Source organism: Hydractinia symbiolongicarpus, chromosome 9 (assembly GCF_029227915.1).
Source record: "Hydractinia symbiolongicarpus strain clone_291-10 chromosome 9, HSymV2.1, whole genome shotgun sequence".
NCBI classification, from domain to species: Eukaryota; Metazoa; Cnidaria; class Hydrozoa; order Anthoathecata; family Hydractiniidae; genus Hydractinia; species Hydractinia symbiolongicarpus.
This window is the reverse complement of record NC_079883.1, coordinates 28,063,960-28,086,122: the sequence shown is the minus strand read 5'-3', so window position 1 is coordinate 28,086,122 and position 22,163 is coordinate 28,063,960. Positions and strand designations below refer to the sequence as shown.

Genomic DNA, 22,163 nt, shown 5'->3' with positions numbered 1-22,163 from the left:
ATACATATATTTTATTATTGGGACATATATTTTATCATTTGGTACATATATTATGTCATTTGGTGCATATATTTTGTCATTCATCATCATCATCATCATCATTCTTGGCTTAACGTCCGTTTTCCATCCTAGCGGGAGTAGAACGGGGTATATTAATGACCCTCTTCCAATCTGATCTAGACTGTGTTAGATTTAAACTTAACTTCCTCTGTATCAAGTCTGTCCTTATAACTTCCTACCAAGTCTTTCTCGGTCTACCTCTGGGCTTTGCTACATATATTATGTCATTTGGTACATATATTATGTCATTCAGTACCGATACTTTATCATTCGCTGGAAAAACACCATTCGCTGGAAAAACTTAATTCACACTTTTTCTATTCCCTGGAAAAACTTCATTCGCAAATTTTTTATTCAGAAAATTAGCATTAATAGATTGTTTATCAATTTACCCACACAGATGAAGAAAAAAAATTATATTGTGCTGATATAGGAGATGAAGACAAGTGTGGCTTTCCAACACCAAAGGGATTTCCACAATTACAGAATTGTGGTGGGTTTGATGTATTGCAATGTCTGCCTAGCTCACGTAATCTAGTTGTAATTAATTACTGGCAGCAAAGGACTTAAAGGGAAAACTTTCAGCAAGTCAAACAAAAATTTTATATACAGCCGATTCAAAGGAGCCTGAGCATCTTCCCTATAGTGGAAGAAAGGATTTCGATGAGAAAGGAAACATGTATCTTTCGTAAACTACAATTCCCGATTAGAGAACTACAAAGAAATTCAGATTTGTGTAATTTGGGAACACAATTAGAATCTTCTGAGGGGGAAATCAATACATTCAATACAGTCAATACATTCACAGCATTAATAGGTGAAGCAAATTTGACGTGTCATTTTTAATGAGTATATACTTATGATAGAGTATGATAACTTTACGTTTGCATGTGTACTTTAGTCATAAGATATAATTATTTTTTATTTGTTGGTTTATTTCAAGCAAGTTCAACTGTTCTGGTCAAGAAAATAAAGTAATTGCTGACGTGGTAAATGGTTCAGAAGAAGAAAATAAGGGGGAATCAAACATAAACGATGAATATGCTAATTCTGCATTTCAATTAGATCAATTAGAATATGTCCCGGGGGATTTGTTAAATTTTCAAACATCAAACCAACCAGATATAGATAACATTACTAAAAATTTATCTCAGAAACTAAGCATGAAATTAATCCTGTAGAGCTACTAAGAAAAATGCAAAAAGTGTTTGTCACTGGCAGGGGCTTAAAAGTTTCAAACCAAGAAATTAATTTGGTTGGAGAAACAAGCTATATTATGGTATGTCGAAACAACTTATTACAGTCTACTTTTGAAGAATTAAGTTGCATATCAAATAAATGTTTTTGAAGTACAGTTTTATGGTGAGTTAAGTAAAAAAATTTTTTGTGATTCAAAATTACTTATCCAATCTCTTATCATCATCATCATCATCATTCTCGGCTTAACGTCCGTTTTCCATGCTAGCATGGGTTGGACGGGGTATATTAATGACCCTCTTCCAATCTGATCTAGACTGTGTTAGATCTAAACTCAACTTCCTCTCTATCAAGTCTGTCCTTATAACCTCCTGCCAAGTCTTTCTCGGTCTGCCTCTGGGCTTTGCCCCAGGAACTATCAAGTCTCTACACTTTCTTACCCAATTATCCTCCTCCATTCTTTCCAAGTGCCCCAGCCAATTCAATCTTCTTATCTGGATAGCATCTTTAATTCTACGGAGACTTAGCCTGCTTCTTAGCTCATCTGAACTCTTTCTGTCTCTCAAACTGGCATTACACATCCACCTAACCATTCTCATATCATTCCTTTCTAAATGGTCAAGATCTTCCTGCTTCACTGCCCATGTCTCACTACCGTACAACATAACACTTCTTACACAGGCCTCATACAACCTACCTTTTACCTCAATTGACAGGACTCTGCTAGTCAATAAAGGAAGTAACTCTCTAAACTTTTTCCAAGCAGAACCTATCCTGCAAGTAACACTTCTTCCAACACCCCCTTCACTGCCCAACATATCACCTAAGTAACAGAAGTTCTTAACTATCTCTAACGAGCCACTGTTGTACATCATTAAAGCTGGAAATACTTCATTCTCTATAATCTCACCTTTGCAACGCTTGCATACAAACTATATGCCAGCTCTTAACCTTCCACTAATACTACTGCACTTCTTATGTACCCAATGCTTGCAAGTCTGACAAAAAATTGAGTTACTACCAACCCCTTTCCTGCAAACTCCACAAGGCCACTTGCCAACTACAAGGTCACACTTGGCTGCAATGCTACTTATCATGACTTTAGACTTTGCTGTGTTTACCTTCAGCCCTTTCTCTTCTAGTCCTTTCTTCCACTTCTCAAACTTTTCAACTAATTCTTCCATCGACTCTGCTATGAGAACCAAATCATCTGCATACAATAACTCCCATGGACAACCTGTTCTGAACTCCATCGACAGCGCTTCTAAGACTAGAATAAACAACAAAGGACTAAGTACAGAACCCTGATGTACACCAACATTTACACTAAATTCATCACTAAGTGAATCGTTAATCCTGACACGACTTCTAGCATTGCTGTACATAGACTGAACCATCGTAACTAGCCACTCATCCACACCTAATTTTCTCATAGCCCACCAAATAACTTTACGTGGCACTCTATCAAAAGCTTTCTCTAAATCTACAAAGGCAAAATAGAGATTCTTTCTCTTTCCTAAATACTTCTCCTGAAGCTGTCTGAGTAAAAATATTGCATCTGTAGTGCCACGCCCTGGAACAAAACCAAATTGCATCTTATCTATATCAATTCTTTCTCTAAGTAACTTATCAATCACTCTTTCAATAACTTTCATTACTTGATCAACCAACTTCAAACCTCTATAGTTACCCCTTTCTAATGCATCACCCTTGCCCTTGAAACAATTCACTATTACACTCGACTGCCACTCACTCGGAATAGCACCATCCTTTATAATCTGGTTAGCAAGACTTGTAATAAGCTCAACTCCAATATATCCAGATGCTTTTACCATTTCTGCAACAATACCTGATACTCCTGCAGCCTTGCCAATCTTCATTTTCCTAATAGCCTCCACTACCCATTCTGTCTTGATCTGCATGGCTGGCCCTTCTACGACATCATCATCAGACAAATTATCCTCGTCCCAATCAAACTCAGTGTTAAGCAACCTCTGATAATGATTCTTCCAAGCTACCCTTTTCTCCTCCTCTGTGCTAGCCAAAACACCTTCATCATTACGTATACACTTCTCACCTACAATATCTTGATTAGTCTTCTTCATTTGCTTTGCTATCTTGAATACCTCATTGCGCTGGTCTTCCCTTCTTAACACATCTGCAAATCTGTTTCTCTCTGCTTCTGATTTTGCCTTATACACTGCTGTACGAGCCCGACGCTTAGCTTCTAAGTAAATATTTTTACTACCACCTGACTTCCACTCTTTCCAAAGTTTCCTCTTTTCCTTTATACACTGGTCAACCTCATTATTCCACCACCAGGTCTGTCTATGTCTAGCTGGTCCTTTCGTCCACCCACAGGTATCATCAGAAGCTTCTAGAAGACAATTCTTCAAAGTAGTCCAAGTACTTTCAACATTGTCACTATTACATTGACTATTGTAGGCTAACTGCTGAACTTTTGCACTAAATTGTCTTGCTACAATCTCTTCCTTCAGCTTCCAGACTTTTCGACGGGGCCTGTACTTTCCCTTGGCTTTTTGACACTCTTCAAGATAATATCACAAACCAGCAACCTATGCTGGGAAACACACTCTTCCCCCGATATAACTTTCACGTCCTTCACCACTTTCTTGTCTGACTTTCTAACCAAAAAGTAATCTATCTGTGTCTTACAACCACCTGACTCATATGTTATCAGCCTACTCTGTCTCTTACTGAATGATGTGTTGCAAACCACCATGTCCGTTGCCATTCCAAACTCAAGCAATCTCTCCCCTTCCTTATTTCTGCTCCCAAATCCATAGCCTCCATGCACTCCTCTATAACCTTCAGATGACTTCCCAACATGACCATTAAAGTCGCCGCCCACCATGACAAGTTCAGTGTCTCCAAACTTTGATGTGACTGCTATTAACTCATCATAAAACTTATCTTTATCTTCTTATGTATAAACAATAAGAAAATGTTTTATACGATTATTCCTTTACACATTTTTTAGATTTCTTTAAACCTTCACTTCTATTACAGAGTTATATCTTCTGGCATTTTATAGAAAGCACAGGATTGATTATCAGATTGAACTCTGCTGGGTATACTGTAATTTTTGGTTGCATTTTTGAAACACTACAAAACCGTCTCTGATTTATTGTTGTCAGAACACAACAGTCCAACTGGCAAACGACTAAATCCATTGATTATTCCTGTTACAATAAGGTACCATCGAACTAATTTGTGATTACCATATATGTGCCACAGATGGTTCGGGCCTTTGATGTGGTATATTCTTCTATGTAGTCGTCTTTTTTCTGCCCTTTTAAACCCGACTGGTCGACCCTGTACAAGGAGTCTCTCAGTCGTTATCGTTGCACAACAATTCCATGATATTTCAGTAATTATTGCAGCATTACTTTGCCACAGTACGGGAATTCCAAAATCACTTTCCTCACTTCGTTATCGAGTTCATTATTAGGAACGTCGCAAAAAGATAGTTTGAAGATCATACTCGTTCATCCGCTGATATCCAGTTTTTTCTGAAACACTTAAAATGTTCAAGGTTTCTGAAATTAAGATTCCATCCTTAGTTAAATTGCCAAGTATATATCTGTGGTATAACAAATTTTGGTGCGCCATCATGTGAGCCAATATTCTTAACAATATCCCCATTACCATAAGAAGAACATGCTATTCTAAGAATCATAATTTTAACTTTATTGCTTAAGACAAGATGATCAAAGTATGCTAAGCTTAATTTTCCAACAATATCAGGCAAAATACGTTCAAGTTTAAATTTTTCGGTCAAAACACTCCAAACCTTTTTTAAAATTTTCACCATTTCTTTCACCATTTTGTTATTTTTTTTTTTTTTTTTGCTTTTTTCCCGCGTAACATTCTTGCCAGCTCTCCTTCTTTTGTTTACATCCATTGTAGAATATTTTTTTGCGAAATTGAAATGTGCAAATGTTAATTTTCCATTTTTGTGAATGATCTTTTTTTATCGAATGACGTTTTTCCCTCAAATAAAAAAGGGTGAATGGAGTTTTTCCGTCGAATGAAAAAAGTGCGAAAGATGTTTCCAGTGAATGAAAAAAGTGTGAATGGTGTTTTTCCATTGATTAAAAAAAGTGTGAATGATGCTTTTCAAGGGAATGAAAAATTTGCAAATGATATTTTTCCAGCTAATGACAAAATATATGTACTGAATGACAACAAGTATTTACCGAAAAACAAAATATTATTACCGAATGACATAATATATGCACCGAATGACAAAATATATGTACCGAATGACAAAATGTTATTGCCGAAGCATGATTCACTTACTTATGGCAGCTATGGCGGTCCATACAAGAGTGTATTTGATGTTGGATATAGTCTAGTATTCTAGCCTGCGTGAGTTATTTCTTTCTACTTCTTTTACTAATAATACACAATGGCACAGAAGACCAAAAGTTAGATATAATGTGCTGCACATGATAAATAAAGATTCAAGAACACTTCATGTGATAAGGGGTACTTGTCTGAACTACCATAAGGTGTCAATTATAAATTATATATAAAGTCAATTTGCAAAACTTCACTGACCGCTAAGAAAAAAACGTCTTTTTGGTTATTTTGTTGCAACAACCAGTATAAAAAAAGTTGATACGAGCAATTGATGAAAAAATAGGATTCACAATTTTAACATTTTCATTATATAGAACGATTCCCAAGGACAGCATTTTGATTTCGAATTACTTGCGAATTACGCAAAATACCTTGCGAATTACGACAAGGTATTTTCAACCAGAAATAATGTTACATATATTTCTGTGTCTTTTAAGGGGTGCCCAAATATACTTAAAAGAATCATTAAAATAGTTTAACATGTCTGATTTATAAATAACAGTAACTGAAAATTATAAATACTTCCATTTATAAATTTCAGTACTGTCCAGCTGAAAGCTCTTGAAAATCATTCACAAAATAAGTATATATTGAATATTATATTTAGCCATATGAGCAAAAAAAAACGGTTTCCGATGTTTACCAAATTTATTAATGTAAGTTTGTCAAAAAAGTTCAACCTTTATTTTTAACATGTAATCTTCTTTACTACCATTATCAAGAAAAGCCAGTGAAACAAAGAAGCCTATGCTGAAACTCTTGTTTGTGTGAATAGTTAGCATGGCTTCTCCAGCATTAAAACTATGTCTTCTTTTATGTTAGGTTACTTTGCAAATATAAAAAGTAGCTATATAAGCCCTTGTTTTCCTATGGGATCCTGCTTTTTCTGCCACCAACATTCCATTTTACTCAGAAAAAGGTCAAAAGATTTACTTTTTTAAAACCAGTTACCACTTTGACCATCCCCTTTTCCTCTAAAATAATTAAACCCCTTAGAGCTTATGAATATTTACAAATAACAGTATTTTGAATTATTTAAACATGTTTTTTTATTTTTCTATTCATTTTAATAATAAAATTAAAGTAAGAAAATGGATCCTATGTACATTGCACTGAGTTATTACAGAAGGCGTAAATTTGATGAATGCATTGAAGTCTGTACAAAACTATTGACTAAAAATCCATATGATCAGGTAAGTCATTTGGAAATAATCACTTGTTGTGTGAATATGAGTGAAAACAAGCTTGCAGTAGTAACTTGGAAACCTTACAGCATAATCAAAGTAATATGTATCTGAATGGAGCTAGTACAAGTGTTTTCTATAAATGGTTTAAAATGTTAGTTTCAGATCATCCTTTACAAATTTCATTTAGTCTAACATACAAGAAAAAGCTGGTTGCCAAGAAACTGACCTAAAATTAGCTAAAAATAGTACATTAGTCACAGCTTATCTCAAGACCACTTCTTAGATTTTTTTGTTACTAAGTTATTAATTAATAAATTCTAGAAGATTTTATATTTCAAAACAATAAGGGTGATCAATTGAATTTGGGTCCAAAATAGTTTTTTCAATTGTTTTTTGTGAAAACACTTGCATTTTTTTATAAATGGACTGAAATGTAAGAAAAGACCATTATCTATAAATCTTAATTGGTTTCACCTGTAAGGAAATTCTGGTTTCTCGGAAACAAGCCTAAAACCACTCAAAATTACCAAGAATAGTTTTTCAGTCACATTCAATAGCTAAGTGATCTAATTAGGATTTTTCTGTATGTCATAGCCTTCGTCCGGATCCTTCTTATAGTTTTTTCTAATTTTTTCCACAAAGTTACTTTTGAATAAATGCAACTTGCCTATTTAGGGAGCGTGGGTATTAAAAACTAGAGCATTAACCGAACAAATTTATGTAGACGAGGTGGAGGTTGATGAGGAAGGAATTGCAGAAATGCTAATGGATGATACAGCAATTGCTCAAGTTGCAAGTAAGAAACATTTAAGAAGAATCTTAAAACTTTATACGAAAAGAAATTGTAACCAATAATGAGGTATTATAATCAACTCATACAGCGAAATCTTTTTATAAAAAGCACAATTTTAAGAAACATGAGAGCAAGATCATCTATATAATAATATGAAAGTTGTGTCCATCTAAGACCACCAAAGTAGATATCTTCATTTTCCTTTTATGTCGCCAAAAAAGTTATGTCTAATTTAATAATCCTGCTGACGTTACAGTGCAACGTCAATCCATTTAGACTGACGTTATGCCTTTAATAAGATTGGTGAAGCCATTGTATTGCAGTTATAACTTTGAGGCCAAATAAATTGGAAACGAGGAGGTGACATCAGTCATTTTTTAATGCATGGGTAACTAGGGCCCACCTTTGACCAAATTGGGTAAGTTTACAGTACACGACCCTATACATTTTCTTGATTAGCATTGAAGCTTTAAAAGATAGAAGGAAACAGCTAAACAAATTTATAAAAAAAAATTTTTGTACATTTGTGAGACTTTGCTGATGCCATTGAAATTCAAGTGACGGTTTTCTTTTCCATTGTTAGGATAACCTAAGTGAAATTTCCACTTATCGACTAGTAATAAGTTATTTCCAACTGAGAGCTCTGAAGGAAAAGTAAATTTTTAAATTGAAATGGGTCTTGTTAAAAAATTTTTGAGATATAAAAACAGGGGTCATGTTCTGTAAACACTTGTGAATTTCATAAAAGTTAAGCAACATTTAAACCTGAACCAAAGAAGTGTTGTTTCTGATAAAGGAAAATGTTTATATGCTTTATTTCTCATGGGAGTGATACACAAATAAGAAAGTGTATTTTAAGCATCAATGTCACGTTTAGATTTTACCCCCTTCTTCTCTGCTCAACATGTCAAAATTAAAATCATAATACTTAAGTATTATCAATTTCTGAAATCAAAACCACTCACACATGTTTCTTTGTGGTGCATTGATTGATGTTTCACAGTAAAATACGGTAACGTTAAAGAATTTACTCCCTCCCTAACGTCAGATTTTCGTAAGCACATTTTTACTTGCGTTCACCCAATGCAATTATGTCCAAAAGCTGTATCACCAGATTTTCAAATTAACATACTAATTAAATTACAATCCTAATAACAGGGCCAGGAACTTCACTGAAGAAACCTGGAACTAGTGCTAATGGACCGAGTCAGTCTGTCAGGTAATAATAATAGTTGACAATATATATAATAATATATTAAAAATAAATCCATACTATCTCTATATGATTTTATTACAATTTGTTTAAGTTGCAACGTTCTACCTTGTTAGAACCATTTCAACCACCAAGGTTCTTATTATTTTATTTTTCACATTTTTTTTCTGCCATTACTACCTTTTACTTGAAGGTTACTCTTAGGGGAAATAATTCCTTACTCAGTACATGTTCAATACTTCAAAAGTCATTTTTTAATGAAACTATAAAAATTTTACTTTTAAATTACCTCAATTATGGTATTATGCTTTTTTCAGACCAATGTCACAATCTGGACGTCCATTATCTGGCTTTATCAGACCAGGAACTCAAGGAGGACGACCTGGAACGATGGAGCAAGCAATGAAAACTCCTAGAACTGCCACTACAGCGAGGTATATACTTAATCAACAGTGTAGCTATGACATTTTTACTATTACAGAGAAAGATGGACCTAATTTACAAAATATTAGTAATTATTGTTATCTTTCAATTAGGTGTCTGTTTTGTAATAAATAAATAAATACATTGTTTGAAAACTTCTAGACCTGTTACAACTGCGTCAGGAAGATTTGTACGCTTAGGAACTGTGAGTAGTTTCTTCAATCATAGAAAATTTAAACCTTATTAACTTTTATAAAATAGTATCTTCAAATACCTATTATTGTTGGTCTGGTGGTTAAAGTGGAATTGTGAAGAGAAAGAGTATTGATAGGATGAGTCAGAATTGTAACTACAAAACACAATTGATTAAACAAACAGTTGAAAAAAAATTGTACTCCTACAGCAAACTATCACTGCTCAATTTGTTTTGACTCTGAAGATTGCAGTTTAGATCAATACTGTGGTAGTATCTTGACTAATGATTTTTTTAATACTTTTCCAGGCCTCCATGTTATCTCAACCAGATGGCCCATTTATTAACTTATCGAAAATAAATTTTGCAAAGTATGCCAAACGGCCAAACTTGTCAAAGGTAAAAATAATAATAACATTTTTGAAATAATATTCTAATAAAGAGATTTTAAAATTTATTTGTTCTGTCTGATAAAACTTATAAATCAGCACACAAGAATTAATTTATAATCTTTCTTACCCAAGAAGTTATTTTTTATGTGCTTATACTTGAAGTTTGATACTTTATGGAATAATGTTATGTCTTATTAAAGTTACTCCACTGTAGCAATTTTGTGCTGTACAGCGTATTAGCTAAAACCAGTCCAATGAGAGGAGGAGTGCAAAACTAGAAAAAAAGTTACAAAAATAAATAACACACTAGTCTTGGTAATATGTGTGCAGACACTAGCCTCTTATGACTCGTTTTTCTTAACTGGCCTCTTATATCTAATGTCTTGGCGCTTATCTTTCACATCCCATTTTTCATAATTTTAGGCATTATTTGAATATATTTTTCTGCATGAGAATGATGTGAGAAACGTAAGTTGATATTTTTTGTTCATCTTTGGTTTTTTAATTCTGAAACTGAGCTTTACTTAGATTAAAACATTATCTTCTCTAGATAAGTTAGTTAATATATGCTGTAAGAAGATTTGAAATAATGTACATTCCGTTGAATATTATCTTTTGTGTACTGAATAATCCTTACGTCATAGGCATTACAACTTGCTGCTATGGCAACAGAAGCTTCTGGGTATAAAGATTGGTGGTGGAAGGTTCAGTTAGCGAAATGTTATTACAGGTTTACCATTTTATATTTCCCGACTTTTAAACAATCATAGGAATCCTGTTACTCAATAAATGCAGTGACAAGCTGTAATGCTAAACACCTGAAACGTTTTTCATCGGGTACAGGAATTTGGGGTACCTTTCGAAAAAATTCAAATGCGGCTAAAAAAGAATATAATCCAGAATATTTAGCAGCAAAAAATTGCACTTCTAATAGGATTTCATTCATAGTGAAGTCTTTTGGGTTCGACTGATCACGGCGTGTAAATTGTTAGCCAGATGTGCAGCACAGTTTGGTCTAGCTATACCTGAATGTAAATAAGACCACGCCCACCTTATGCATGACAGCTGATGTATAAAAGAATTGAATTGTTTATTGTTTTTTTAAATGTTAGAGTATCAACAAATTATTTTTTGTCTATGTTGCCCATGTTTATATTCGTTTATAGATATCAAAGTAAGATACGCTATAAAATAATGTGCGTGTTGTTTTCCAACAAATCCTTAAGTACCTTAAGTTGATAATTTAATAACTTAAGGCTTATTTTCACAAGGTCGAAGAAAAAGTTTATTACGCGATTCAGTCATGTTGAGATATTTCGCGAAAATTTTATTTCGCGAATAAAGTTTTTAGTGTTTTTTTTTTTGAGAAGAATTATTTTCACCAATCTAGTCGTTTATTTCAGGCTTATTTAATAAGATAAGGTAGCCTATTGAAATCGTCATTATTTTTTTTAACTTCCACAATGAACTCAAAAGAAAAACTAGAGAAGAAGAACTAATAAATAGTCATTTCATTAAAAATTCATTTCTAGTAATGATTTATTTAACGAATTGCAGGGAATTGGATAAGATTTACCAACTTAAGGTGTATTTTCCATTACGTTTCTTAATGGTATCTTACTCTCATGTTGATAAACTTTGATATATAAAAACATCTATAAACATTTTAGACTGGGATTATACCGAGATGCAGAAAAACAGTTGAAATCAGCGTTACGTGATGAAGATGTGGTGGATACGTATTTGTATCTATGCAAAGTCTATGTGAAACTGGACCAACCACTAACAGCTATAGAAGTCTTCTTGAAGGTATCGTCGCTATAAAAAATTATTGTTTAGCTATCTTTTTTTAATCGTCGTTATGTTATTTTAACTAGTCCCTTACAACGTTATCAGAATGTTTCACGCTACGCCATAACACTTCTAAAGGTGGTAGCTTTTTTGAAAAAAGTGTGATTTTAATAGGTTTTTTTTTTGTAGGGCGCTGTATAAGCACCTGCTCTTTCCCACAGAAAGTGCTTTTGCATACTTGAAATCTTCCTCGGCAATTTAATTCTATGAATTTTGTCATGTTCAAACTATAGGTATTATTCTACTAAATACTTTTGATAATTTGTTATGGTACTCAAGAAATAACCTGAATATTTAAAAGAAAAAATTAAGCAAAATAGAAATTGCGCCCTACGATGGATTAACGCCCTACAAGAGCTTTAGTGCCTACAAGAGTTTTCGAGTTTATGTTTTCATATGCACACTCATTTTGTTACAGGGCTTGGAACGATTTCCAAAAGAAACAACTTTACTAACTGGTATTGCTAGAATATATGAGGTGAGTTTATTATAAAATTATTTAGTGTGTACTAGAACATTAGCAGGGCTGTACTTCGTTTCGAGCGCCTCTTTGTGTGTACAATACCTTTCATCCGCACTGTTCATTTTAAACGCGTTTTTCGTGCAGGGCGGAGCAATCAAAGATTCTGATTGGCTGACATACCTCACAACGCCTCTAAAAATAAGGAAGCAATTTTGCTTTTTTTAATTAGCGAAAAAAAAATATTCCGCCTCGTGGAATTTCCAGGTTTTAAAAAAATATTTGTATTACGCATCTCAAGTTTGGCTACGACAATTCTACTAAAAAATGAATAATTAAGAAATGTAGGAAAAATAAATAAATAAATAAATAAGAACGGATGAAGTAGCAGTTTTTTTCTTGGATAGAATTATTACATGATGGTAATTTCTCTACCCAGGGTATGAACGATATTGCGAATGCAGTGAAGTACTACAAAGAAGTTCTACAAAGCGATAACACGCATGTAGAAGCTATCTCTTGTATTGCAACCAATCACTTTTATTCTGATCAACCAGAAGTGGCACTCAAATTCTTCAGGTAGAACTTTATCTACAGACGTTTTTTTCGACTTAGAATTTGCCAGACACGACTTGATGACTTGATTTGTCTTGTAAAACACATAACAAGGTTGGGAGTAAACGAGACATAAAATGTATTAAAAACCAATTTGAAGATGTCTCGATGTCAAATAAATTTGTTTTCTTAAGACTTTATTATTTCTTATATTTATTTAGACGTTTATTGCAAATGGGCGTATATAACACAGAGATTTTCAATAATATTGGTCTTTGTTGTTTTTACGCCCAGCAGTATGATATGGCGTTAAGTTGTTTTGAGAGGGCGTTGGCTTTATCATCAGATGAAACGATGGGAGATATTTGGTACAATATCAGTCACATAGCTGTTGTAAGTTTTACGCATTTTTTTATTCATTTTTTACTTCAGCGCAATCGATGTAGAACATGTTTCAATTATTGTTGCGTCCATTTAAAAATTGAGAAAATTCTCAAATAGCTATTTAACAAGAAAAGTGTTTCTTTTTGAACAGTATTAGGCACCTTAACACCATGATACTTCTAGAAGACAAGCTGTTGAGCTTAGCGAACGCCCCTCCCTCACAGATCCTTTTACAGGAGATTTTTTTTAGCGTATCGGAGATTTACGCTTGGCATATCAATGTCTACGACTCGCTCTAGCTTCTGATAACGATCATTCAGAAGCATATAATAATTTGGGAGTGCTTGAACTAAGAAGAGGGAACGTGGAAGAGGTACACCAGTCTTTGTTTACCCATTTTATGTAATGCTGCTAACCCAACCCCATGCAAGTCTTTTATGTACATTCTTTTAAAATAAATAGTTGTTTTGAAGTATAAAATGTTGAAAAGGGAAGATTTATGTAAGTTGATTTAAAGGGAATCTCAAAAATTGCTGCCGTCAATATTTTGAAATTTTATTGAATTTTACAGTTTGTATTTCATAGAATGTTTTCTTTTATTAAAATTTTCAGACATGCTAAACATCATTGTGATGATTTTGATTTTGTCACTTCTTAAATGTGGTTTGTAACCAAAATTGAATTAAAACTGTTTTATTGGTGGCAAATCGAGTACAAAAAAATTTACCGAGCACTATGTTAAAAATTAAATTTAATTTTTTGACATCTGCTATTTTCACTCAAATTTGTCTATTAAAGTAAAACTACTTTGGTCAAATATTGGCACGATGCACAGAAAGGGAAAGTCGTGCATGATAATATAATAAATTCTTTGTAATATATTTTTACAACTAGTGTTATTCTACATTGTACCACGAATAAAAAAAAATATTTCTGGCGGCTATTTAAGAATATGAAAAGGGCTTTTTATGTGTTATATTTTGTATTGTTTTTTCATTTAAGGCGCGTTCTCACTTCCAGTCATCGATTAATCTGGCAGAACATATGTACGAACCACATTATAATCTCGCCCATCTTTCTGATAAGGTAAGCGAGACAATAATATTCTATAATTTAAAAAGCCTTAAAATATCACTCGCTATAAAAAAAAGAAAGTGTAAAAAAAAAGCGATAGTATGTTAATCTCTGTGTGCGCTGAAAATTAAAAAGTTTAATAAATATGTAATTTCATGCAATGACTCACACGTATACTATTTCCCTATGTCGACTTTTATTTACCTTCTTGTGTCCATTTCAAGTTATTTTTGGCGCGTTTTTTGTTGTTTTCATCTAATGTGTTTACGTTTGTTATAGATTGGAGATTTACAAACAGGTTTTCGTTCGATTAAACGTTCAACGGATGCATTTCCTGAACATTCTGAAGGAAAAGATTTATTTGCTTCCCTAAAAATAAAATTGTCAGCTGTGTGAGATTTTATCCAGTCAACCACCTGTTGTGGTTATGACCAATCACATGACGGTATTTAGGACATTCTTTTCTCGCGTGTCTTTTTATGTATATCAACGTTTGTAAATACTTATAAATATATAATATATAAAAGATACTTTCGATTACAACAAGAACCTTTTTTTACAATAAGTTTTAAAAAAAAATTCAACAAGTTTTGGTACATACTGTAAATTACTAATTATTTAATGTTTGAAATATTACGCTGAAGACTCTCGTTACAATCTCCTCACCAAGGCATCTAAGAAACAATTATGACATATGGACGACGATACGATCGCCATCCCATTGTTAAAAAGACACACAATACCCTGAGGACGAGGTTGTCGTTGGTATTCTTTGTGTGATTAAAGCTGAAAATCCTAATACTGTTAGAATTCACTGATGTATATAACTTGCACGGACAGAAATTATAGTTTGACAATACTTGCGAAACGATTTGATAACTTTCTTAGAATACAATAGAGTTTTAGGAAAGATAAATATTTGTGACAATTCTGAGAAACACATTCAAAGTCGCAACAATTTCATGCTAAAAAAGTTTTTTTTCTCTGCGTTGCGTGACGAAAGAGTCTTTTGAAACATAATCTCGGATTTTATAATTTCTTTTACAGGATCATTATCACTCCCAGCTTACATAAAGCATCACGAACATTAGATTATTACTTTGATAGTTTTAGCGGACAAGACTGTTAGTTTTCAATTCATTTTATAATCTAAAATATCTACATCAGACACGCCTCTCGTCTTAATTTGAAAGAAAACATTGGATATTTTGACTAAGATCAGTTTTGTTATATAAAGGCGGTCGATATTGACAAGATGTTGGAACGTTAAACTATAATAAAAGCTCCTCAGAAAGCGATGTAATACCAGAAGTCATAATACTGTATCAGAGTACCCACATAATATTAACCCCTTGTTTACCGATATCTAATATTGCTTGCCTGAAAATCTTCATTTTTTTACAATACACATATTATAATATGCTAAGATGTTATAATACCCAACCTTCTGTCCGTGATTTAATAATGGTAGCTGCCAGTAGCGACAGTCGAATTTTCCGCATGAGCTTACTACATATTTTCATTATTCCAAACCTAAACTACTTAAGGATGTGATCCAAATACGATTTTAAAATCAAAGCTTCAAAAACCTTGATTTCGGGTGAATTATAGAAACGAAGGAAACAATATTCACAATAATTTAAATTGTAAAAAAACAAATATACACGCGTTAACTTAGAGTATTGAACATATTATATAATACAACATTAGTAGCCTCGTTCTAACACAAATATAGCCTCTCTTTCAACGTGGTATTGCTATATTTTGTTATCAGAAGACATTTGGTTGATAATAAAAGATATATATTTATAACCTATTTACAATTTGATAAAAATTTAATTTGATTATGTAACAAAAAATAATATTATTAACAGTCAATCGAGATAGAAATCTCTCTGGCAAAATAATACAGAATTGAAACAAAAAAAGAACATATATCGAGACGATAAAAAACTTTTCTGAGGATAAATTAAAAATTATAAGAGATCTGGAAACTACTATTTAAATCGGAAATGCTGTTCTTCATCAGACCGAATTTTTATTGTAATTTTTCAACACTTAAAAGAATTTTTCTGTAAAAATATCGAACTGAAATTTTGTGCCGCTAAAAGAACCTGGCAAAATTTGCCCCTAAATTTTGCCAGGTTTTATAAGAAAGGCTAAGTATACAATTAAAAGACTTTGCCAATATCGAAATGACATTAGTTAATTTTTTTATAAACAACTTTTACTATATTTTTATTTCAGCTTTCGTTGCTAAAGATAAAAGTTTAATTTCATCTCCAAAGTTGCTAACTGGTCTCTAATCGTAATTTTTTTAAAAAATTCCAAGATTCCAGCTTTACACTTGCTATTTAGTGCTAAAACTTACACTATTTTGCAGCTTTATATTTACTATTATTTAGCGCTTAAGCTTTACTCTGTGTTGCAGGTTGTTTGGTAGTTATCTAGTTTTAAACGTAAATTGTGGAACATTCAAATTCGCTGTTACTTAGTTTAGTTAAATCTTACCCTCAGCCCTTACAGTTTGATGATAAAAAAACGCATAGACAGTTTTTTCATTATCTACCTACGCTGGAGTGTATTGAAATCCTTTTTGACAAAATTTTTCCGTTACTTGGCAAGCAAGAATTCCAATTAAAACCACTTCAGTTTTATAGCTAATCACAATTATAAATACTTATTATATTAATGCCAATTAATGTAAACCAAAAATTTTTAAAAATAAGAGTTCTAACATATACCTCTGTGTATCTAAATATTACAGTCCATATTTTTTCTATAAATTTTACATTTTTAGCTAGTTAGAGGGCATTCCCATAGGTGGATTCGACATCTTAATGACCCAGATCTAAATGCGTTCGTAACAGCTTTTCCAGCACACAAACAAAAATAGCTCTCTTTTCCTTGAACTTTCGTTTGAAACAAGCCGTGTTCAGATCCACCAGTGCTGGTGCATGATGCTCCAAGAATAATTTTTCCCTAAAAATAGAACAAAAAAATATTTTCATTTTTACTTTCGACACAAAGAGATTTCCTTACAGGATGTATGCAACTTTATAAAAAAAATACCGGTTTTGCTTTAACTGTGGCTGTTTGAACACTGGTAGATATTTCAGGATTAACATTTGAATATGATGTAGCTATTGCATCTGTTCTGTAAATACACTGACTTAAGTCTCCAGCACCTGGAGGTCCAGCAGGTCCAACAGGCCCTGGAGGTCCATCATGACCATGGTACGATTCGTTGTTCTACAAATAAATTTTTTTGGAAATTTTGTGAACAATTTTGGTTAAATTGCATATCACTAAAATAAAATTTATCCCCATCTTTTCAAAAAACAGAAATGACTACTTTAGGATCAAAGACAAACATTGATTAATTAAAATGCAATGGTCAAATTTTTACCCATATGTTCACTTTTGGTTTTAAGGCATTCAACATCCAACATTCCAAAAAAAAAATTGGCACAAGAAACAGACAAATAAACATCCATAATTTTTTAAATAGTACAATAATAACAAAAGAAGTTATTGTAAGCTTCTTACCATTCGTAACTGAAGATGAGACACTTGACGCAACAATGACGGAATCTAAGAGGAACAACAACAGATTAAAAAAGGAAGGTAAATATTTACAATTAAAATGTTGAACACTTGCCAATTGACATTTATCAAAAATATCCTATTTTTTTAAAAAAGCTAAATCAACTAGCAATCAATTAAAAGTAAAGTAAGCTCAGGCCATTAGTACAAATTAAAAAAAAGGCACCATTATATACACATTAGCATCTACATTCCTAACTAGAAACACCTAAACAAAACAGTTTTAATTTGTAATAGGAAGAGTGCTGTTAAATGTCTTGCTCTTAACACTGCAAACAACAAAATTATATTTGAACAAACACCTAAATTTGGTGAGAGTTATATATTTTTTTAAATACTGATGGACAAAACTTCAAAACTTGACACTCGAATCATTATTTTATGTCCTGTCAATTATTTTCTGACAAAGTTTGGAGGAAAGGAAAATAATAAGTGGCCATTTACCAATCGTGTGTGTTAGTCTATATGAAGGCTAACATACACATTCAAAAATCATTTCCATAATAATAATAATAATAATAATAATAAAAATAATAATAAAAATAATAGATAAAGTTTACCACAATATTATTCATTCTGCTTATATTCTGTTCCAAATCATACAATTTAGCTACTGTCTCTGATGGACCTTTAGGATTTGCTATTTGTGCATTCTGTGCCACTGTTTCTATGGAATAAAAAATAAGTTTAAAAAAATTAATGATCTTAAAAAATATTATTTATTTTGTGAGGCAAAACTTTTTGAGTATATATATACAAGGGTTGGAATATAAGTACTATGAACAGCCATGTTTGTGTTTAATATTTTATAACATAGGCTGAGTAATTGCTAACTTTTATCCTACGTTTTTATCCCACACTGAAAGATAAAAATGCAAAGAAAACTAATATGATTAAAAATTGAGACTCAGAATGTTTAGTAAAAACAAAGTAATAGAACTATTTTGTTGGTGTCAGCATGGTAGCTTGGTAACATATGGGATTCATTCATATATAGAAATATTTTTTTCTGAATGTGTGTTATTAAATATTAATAACAAAAAACTATTAGTAAAACCATTGAGAAAAGCTAGTTTCTACAAATAAAAAATGATCACAGGTTAATTATTGGTCATAACAACATCATTAAAATATATCCTGAATAGTTTAATGCAAGTTGGCATTTAATTCAGCATAGCAGCATGCAATATGGCATCCACAAAAAGTGCTTTATAAAAAAATCAATAGATTTACGTAGGAACCATTTCAAACTATGACAAATACAAAAAATGGACAGAAGGAAATTTACCTGTATTACATACACAATTTCCTTTTGGGGTGATCACTCCAAAACTTGTCAGTACCGAGAGTATAAACGCACCAAGTGACAACAAAAATATAACAACAAATAAAAATTTATATAATCTGTCATTATGGTGATGTTTTAAAAATACATCGCTGTTCTCTAATGAGCCTTTTCTGTAACTAACATCATGATGACCATTATGCTTATTTGATAAGGGTAACGGTTCATAAAGCAAATTCTTTTTCTTTCTCTTATCTATTTTATCAAGTTCTACTTCAACATCCTGTTTTAACTCCTGTGGGTTAGCATAATGATGTGGTTCTTCATCCATTGCTCCAACCATGCTTATGGGAGATGAATTTCTTTCTATATCTGATGATACACTAGAGCCACTGCTACTAAGCTGTGCAGTCAACAAACTCTTTTTTGACGATGTCATGATTGATAAGTCAGTGACACCTTAACAAATACACCACTGTTTATGTTGTCAAGTAAGTTTTCTTTGAAATTCAAAGCAAAAATGAAACTTCAAAATTATGAGATCTGATTTCTTTTTTGTTAAGACTGATCTGATTAATTATAGTGTTGCTTCTCTTCGATTATTTCTTTTAATAATTTTAAATTACCTTTCTTTAGCTTCAACTTCGTTTAATGTTTCTGTCACTCAAATGATGTAGCTAGCTGTATGTAATACAATATAATATTTGCAAATATCACAGTTCAACAGGTTTTTTGTTTTGTTAGTAAACAAATGACGTTAACAATATTTATAAATAAACAATTTTATAAAACATATTTTTGTCTACAAATGTTTACACATCGTACGACATCCTTCTCTCACTCGTGGTTGATGTTTTGATTTCGATTCCGTCTGGTTACCAACTATAGATTTAAACACTCCTCCGTAGGTCATAGCGGGGAAGAGCCATTCAAATATTTTTCTAGAAAAAATGGCAATCTTGTCTCCAGGGTCTTGAAAGAAAATCGTCTTATTGAAATCGAAAAAGAAAAGTTATTAGCGTTTTGCAAGGTAGAATTTTGCAGGGAAAAAAAATTAATTGCGCCCACTTGCTTTTTTCAAATTTTAATAAAAAACATAAGGCATTTTATTATGAATTTAACGGCGATGAAACTATTGTATTTTGGTTAGGCTTTCTTTCAGCGGGAGTGACGACCTGAAAATTGTTAAGGTATATAGAGCGTACTTTATTTATCTAGGAAACAAAGAATACGCGGAAGAAGGTAAAAAATGTGTTACGTACATAAATTTCTGTAGATTCGTCCAACAAAAATAAACCCACATTAATAAAGTGCATATTTTGCGCGCATTAATTTCGCACTGTTGAGAGCATCATGCACCAGCACTGGTGGATCTGAACACGGCTTGTTCAAACGAAAGTTCAAGAGAGCTATTATTGTTTGTGTGCTGGAAAAGCTGTTACAGACGCATTTAGATCTGGGTCATAAAGATGTGGAATCCACCTATGGGAATGCCCTCTAAGTACTTAAAATGTAAAATTTATAGAAAAAATATGGACTGTAATAGTTAGATACACAGAAGTATATGTTAGTACTCTTTGATGTTTTTTGAAAATTTTTGGTTTACATTAATTGGCATTAATATAATAAGTACTTATAATTATGATTAGCTATAAAACTGAAGTGATTTTAATTGGAATTCTTGCTTGCCAAGTAACGGTAAAATTTTGTCAAAAAGGATTTAACACACTGCAGCGTAGGTAGATAATAAATAAACGACACTTTTTTTTGTATTCAAACTGTAAGTTATGAGGGTAAGGGTTTAACTTGACTAAGTAACAACGAAGCAACTCTATTGGCCAAAAAAATGTTCCGCAATTTACGTTCAAAACTAGATAAACTACCAAGTAGCCTGCAAAATAGTGTAAGTTTTAGCACTAAATAGCAAGTGTAAAGCTGGAATCTTGGAATTTTTTAAAAAAATTACGATTAGAGACCAGTTAGCAACTTTGGAGATGAAATTCAACTTTTATCTTTAGCAACGAAAGTTGAAATAAAAATATAGTAAAAGTTGTTTTACTAATGTCATTCAATAATAATTATATAGATATCGGCAAAATCTTTTAATTGTATACTTAGCCTTTCTTATAAAACCTGGCAAAATTTAGCAGCAAATTTTAGCCAGGTTCTTTTAGTGGCACACTTTTTCAGTTGCATATTTTTTATAGAAATTTGTTAATAAGTGTTGGAAATTTCCGATAAAATTTGGGTTGGTGAAGAACAACATTTTGCAGTGTAGTAGTTTCCAGGTCTTCGATAATATTTAGACGATCTGAACAAATATAAAAAGAAAAACAAATCCTGGAAACGAGGTTGTTTGCACTGCTTTCGTTTGGTACGCTTATTATCATTCCTATAATTCCGCTGTAATTAATTCTCGTTTATAATCCGAAACATAATAGAGCAATCTAGTTAAAGATCTGAAATTTTCAGACATCTCATTTTTGTTTTGGTTGAAAATGTTTTATCTTGGAGGAAGAATAATTTTCTAAATCGAGCCCAGGTGGGCTGTTTGAGTTTCCTACAACTAAATAAATATTTAGGTTTCATGCGATAAAAGTGAAGAAGACGATATTTTAAGACACTATTTCTATTTTCATTGAAAAATTCAAATATCTAACAATAATTCATTCAAATAATAATTATATTAATAAAATAAAAGGACGTAAAGAAAATTAAAGAACAGAAACAGGAAAGTAAATATTTTTCAAAAATAACCTCTGGCAATAACAAAAACGTCAAAATCACTTAATTGTATTTTGCCAATTATTCGATTTCCGTTGATATAAATATTTGTCTTATCTGCGTAAATATATATCATCTAAAATATTGGTATATAATTTAAAAATTTAAATCCACCCATTTTTTCAGAATCAATTTCTCTCACATACTACATGTCACCGGGTGCTCTAAGATGAAGCAACTACAGCTTTTTCAGTGATCCAATATTCTGAGATTTCCCGATACAATCTTATTTTCTAAAATTGCACCGGATGGTATATCGATCCGGTCTCCATGATTAGCTACAATAATAACTGTACCCTGCAAAGAAAAACCAACAAACA

The 22,163-nt window shown here is 32.2% G+C and overlaps 3 protein-coding genes across 6 annotated transcripts in view; 1 reads left to right on the top strand and 2 right to left on the bottom strand.

Annotated features, from left to right (window-relative positions):
* The first annotated feature begins 6,703 nt into the window (after positions 1-6,703).
* LOC130656548 (tetratricopeptide repeat protein 8-like) lies at positions 6,704-14,705 on the top strand. The gene is made up of 15 exons (XM_057459430.1): positions 6,704-6,836; positions 7,506-7,626; positions 8,782-8,842; positions 9,154-9,270; positions 9,422-9,464; positions 9,762-9,851; positions 10,268-10,312; positions 10,489-10,574; positions 11,515-11,653; positions 12,114-12,173; positions 12,595-12,734; positions 12,932-13,103; positions 13,345-13,467; positions 14,097-14,180; positions 14,448-14,705. Exons 1-15 carry the CDS (start codon positions 6,735-6,737, stop codon positions 14,562-14,564), a joined length of 1,500 nt encoding a protein of 499 aa, XP_057315413.1. The 5' UTR covers positions 6,704-6,734; the 3' UTR covers positions 14,565-14,705.
* A 1,091-nt stretch (positions 14,706-15,796) lies between these two features.
* LOC130656550 (uncharacterized) lies at positions 15,797-19,922 on the bottom strand. The gene is made up of 5 exons (XM_057459432.1): positions 19,063-19,922; positions 18,335-18,441; positions 17,718-17,762; positions 17,241-17,420; positions 15,797-17,150 (listed from the first exon to the last, which is right to left on the bottom strand). The coding sequence occupies exons 1-5, from the start codon at positions 19,496-19,498 to the stop codon at positions 16,965-16,967; spliced, it is 954 nt and encodes a 317-aa protein (XP_057315415.1). The 5' UTR covers positions 19,499-19,922; the 3' UTR covers positions 15,797-16,964.
* Positions 19,923-21,672: 1,750 nt separating this feature from the next.
* Positions 21,673-22,163, bottom strand: part of LOC130656547 (UTP--glucose-1-phosphate uridylyltransferase-like) — a 32,660-nt gene continuing 32,169 nt past the window's right edge. For all 4 annotated transcript variants that reach the window (XM_057459427.1, XM_057459426.1, XM_057459428.1 and 1 more), the window contains one exon: positions 21,673-22,140. In XM_057459427.1, the coding sequence (XP_057315410.1) occupies positions 22,033-22,140 (108 nt within the window). In that variant the 3' untranslated portion in view covers positions 21,673-22,032. The remainder of the gene's footprint in view (positions 22,141-22,163) is intronic.

Coding starts and splice junctions, on each gene's coding strand:
- LOC130656548 (XM_057459430.1), top strand. CDS start 6,735: ATGGATCCTATGTACATTGCACTGAGTTATTACAGAAGGCGTAAATTT. Junction 9,465..9,761: donor GATTTGTACGCTTAGGAACT/GTGAGTAGTTTC, acceptor ATACTTTTCCAG/GCCTCCATGTTATCTCAACC. Junction 10,313..10,488: donor ATGAGAATGATGTGAGAAAC/GTAAGTTGATAT, acceptor CTTACGTCATAG/GCATTACAACTTGCTGCTAT.
- LOC130656550 (XM_057459432.1), bottom strand. CDS start 19,498: ATGACATCGTCAAAAAAGAGTTTGTTGACTGCACAGCTTAGTAGCAGT. Junction 18,442..19,062: donor AAATTGTGTATGTAATACAG/GTAAATTTCCTT, acceptor TTTATTCCATAG/AAACAGTGGCACAGAATGCA. Junction 17,421..17,717: donor CTCATCTTCAGTTACGAATG/GTAAGAAGCTTA, acceptor ATTTATTTGTAG/AACAACGAATCGTACCATGG.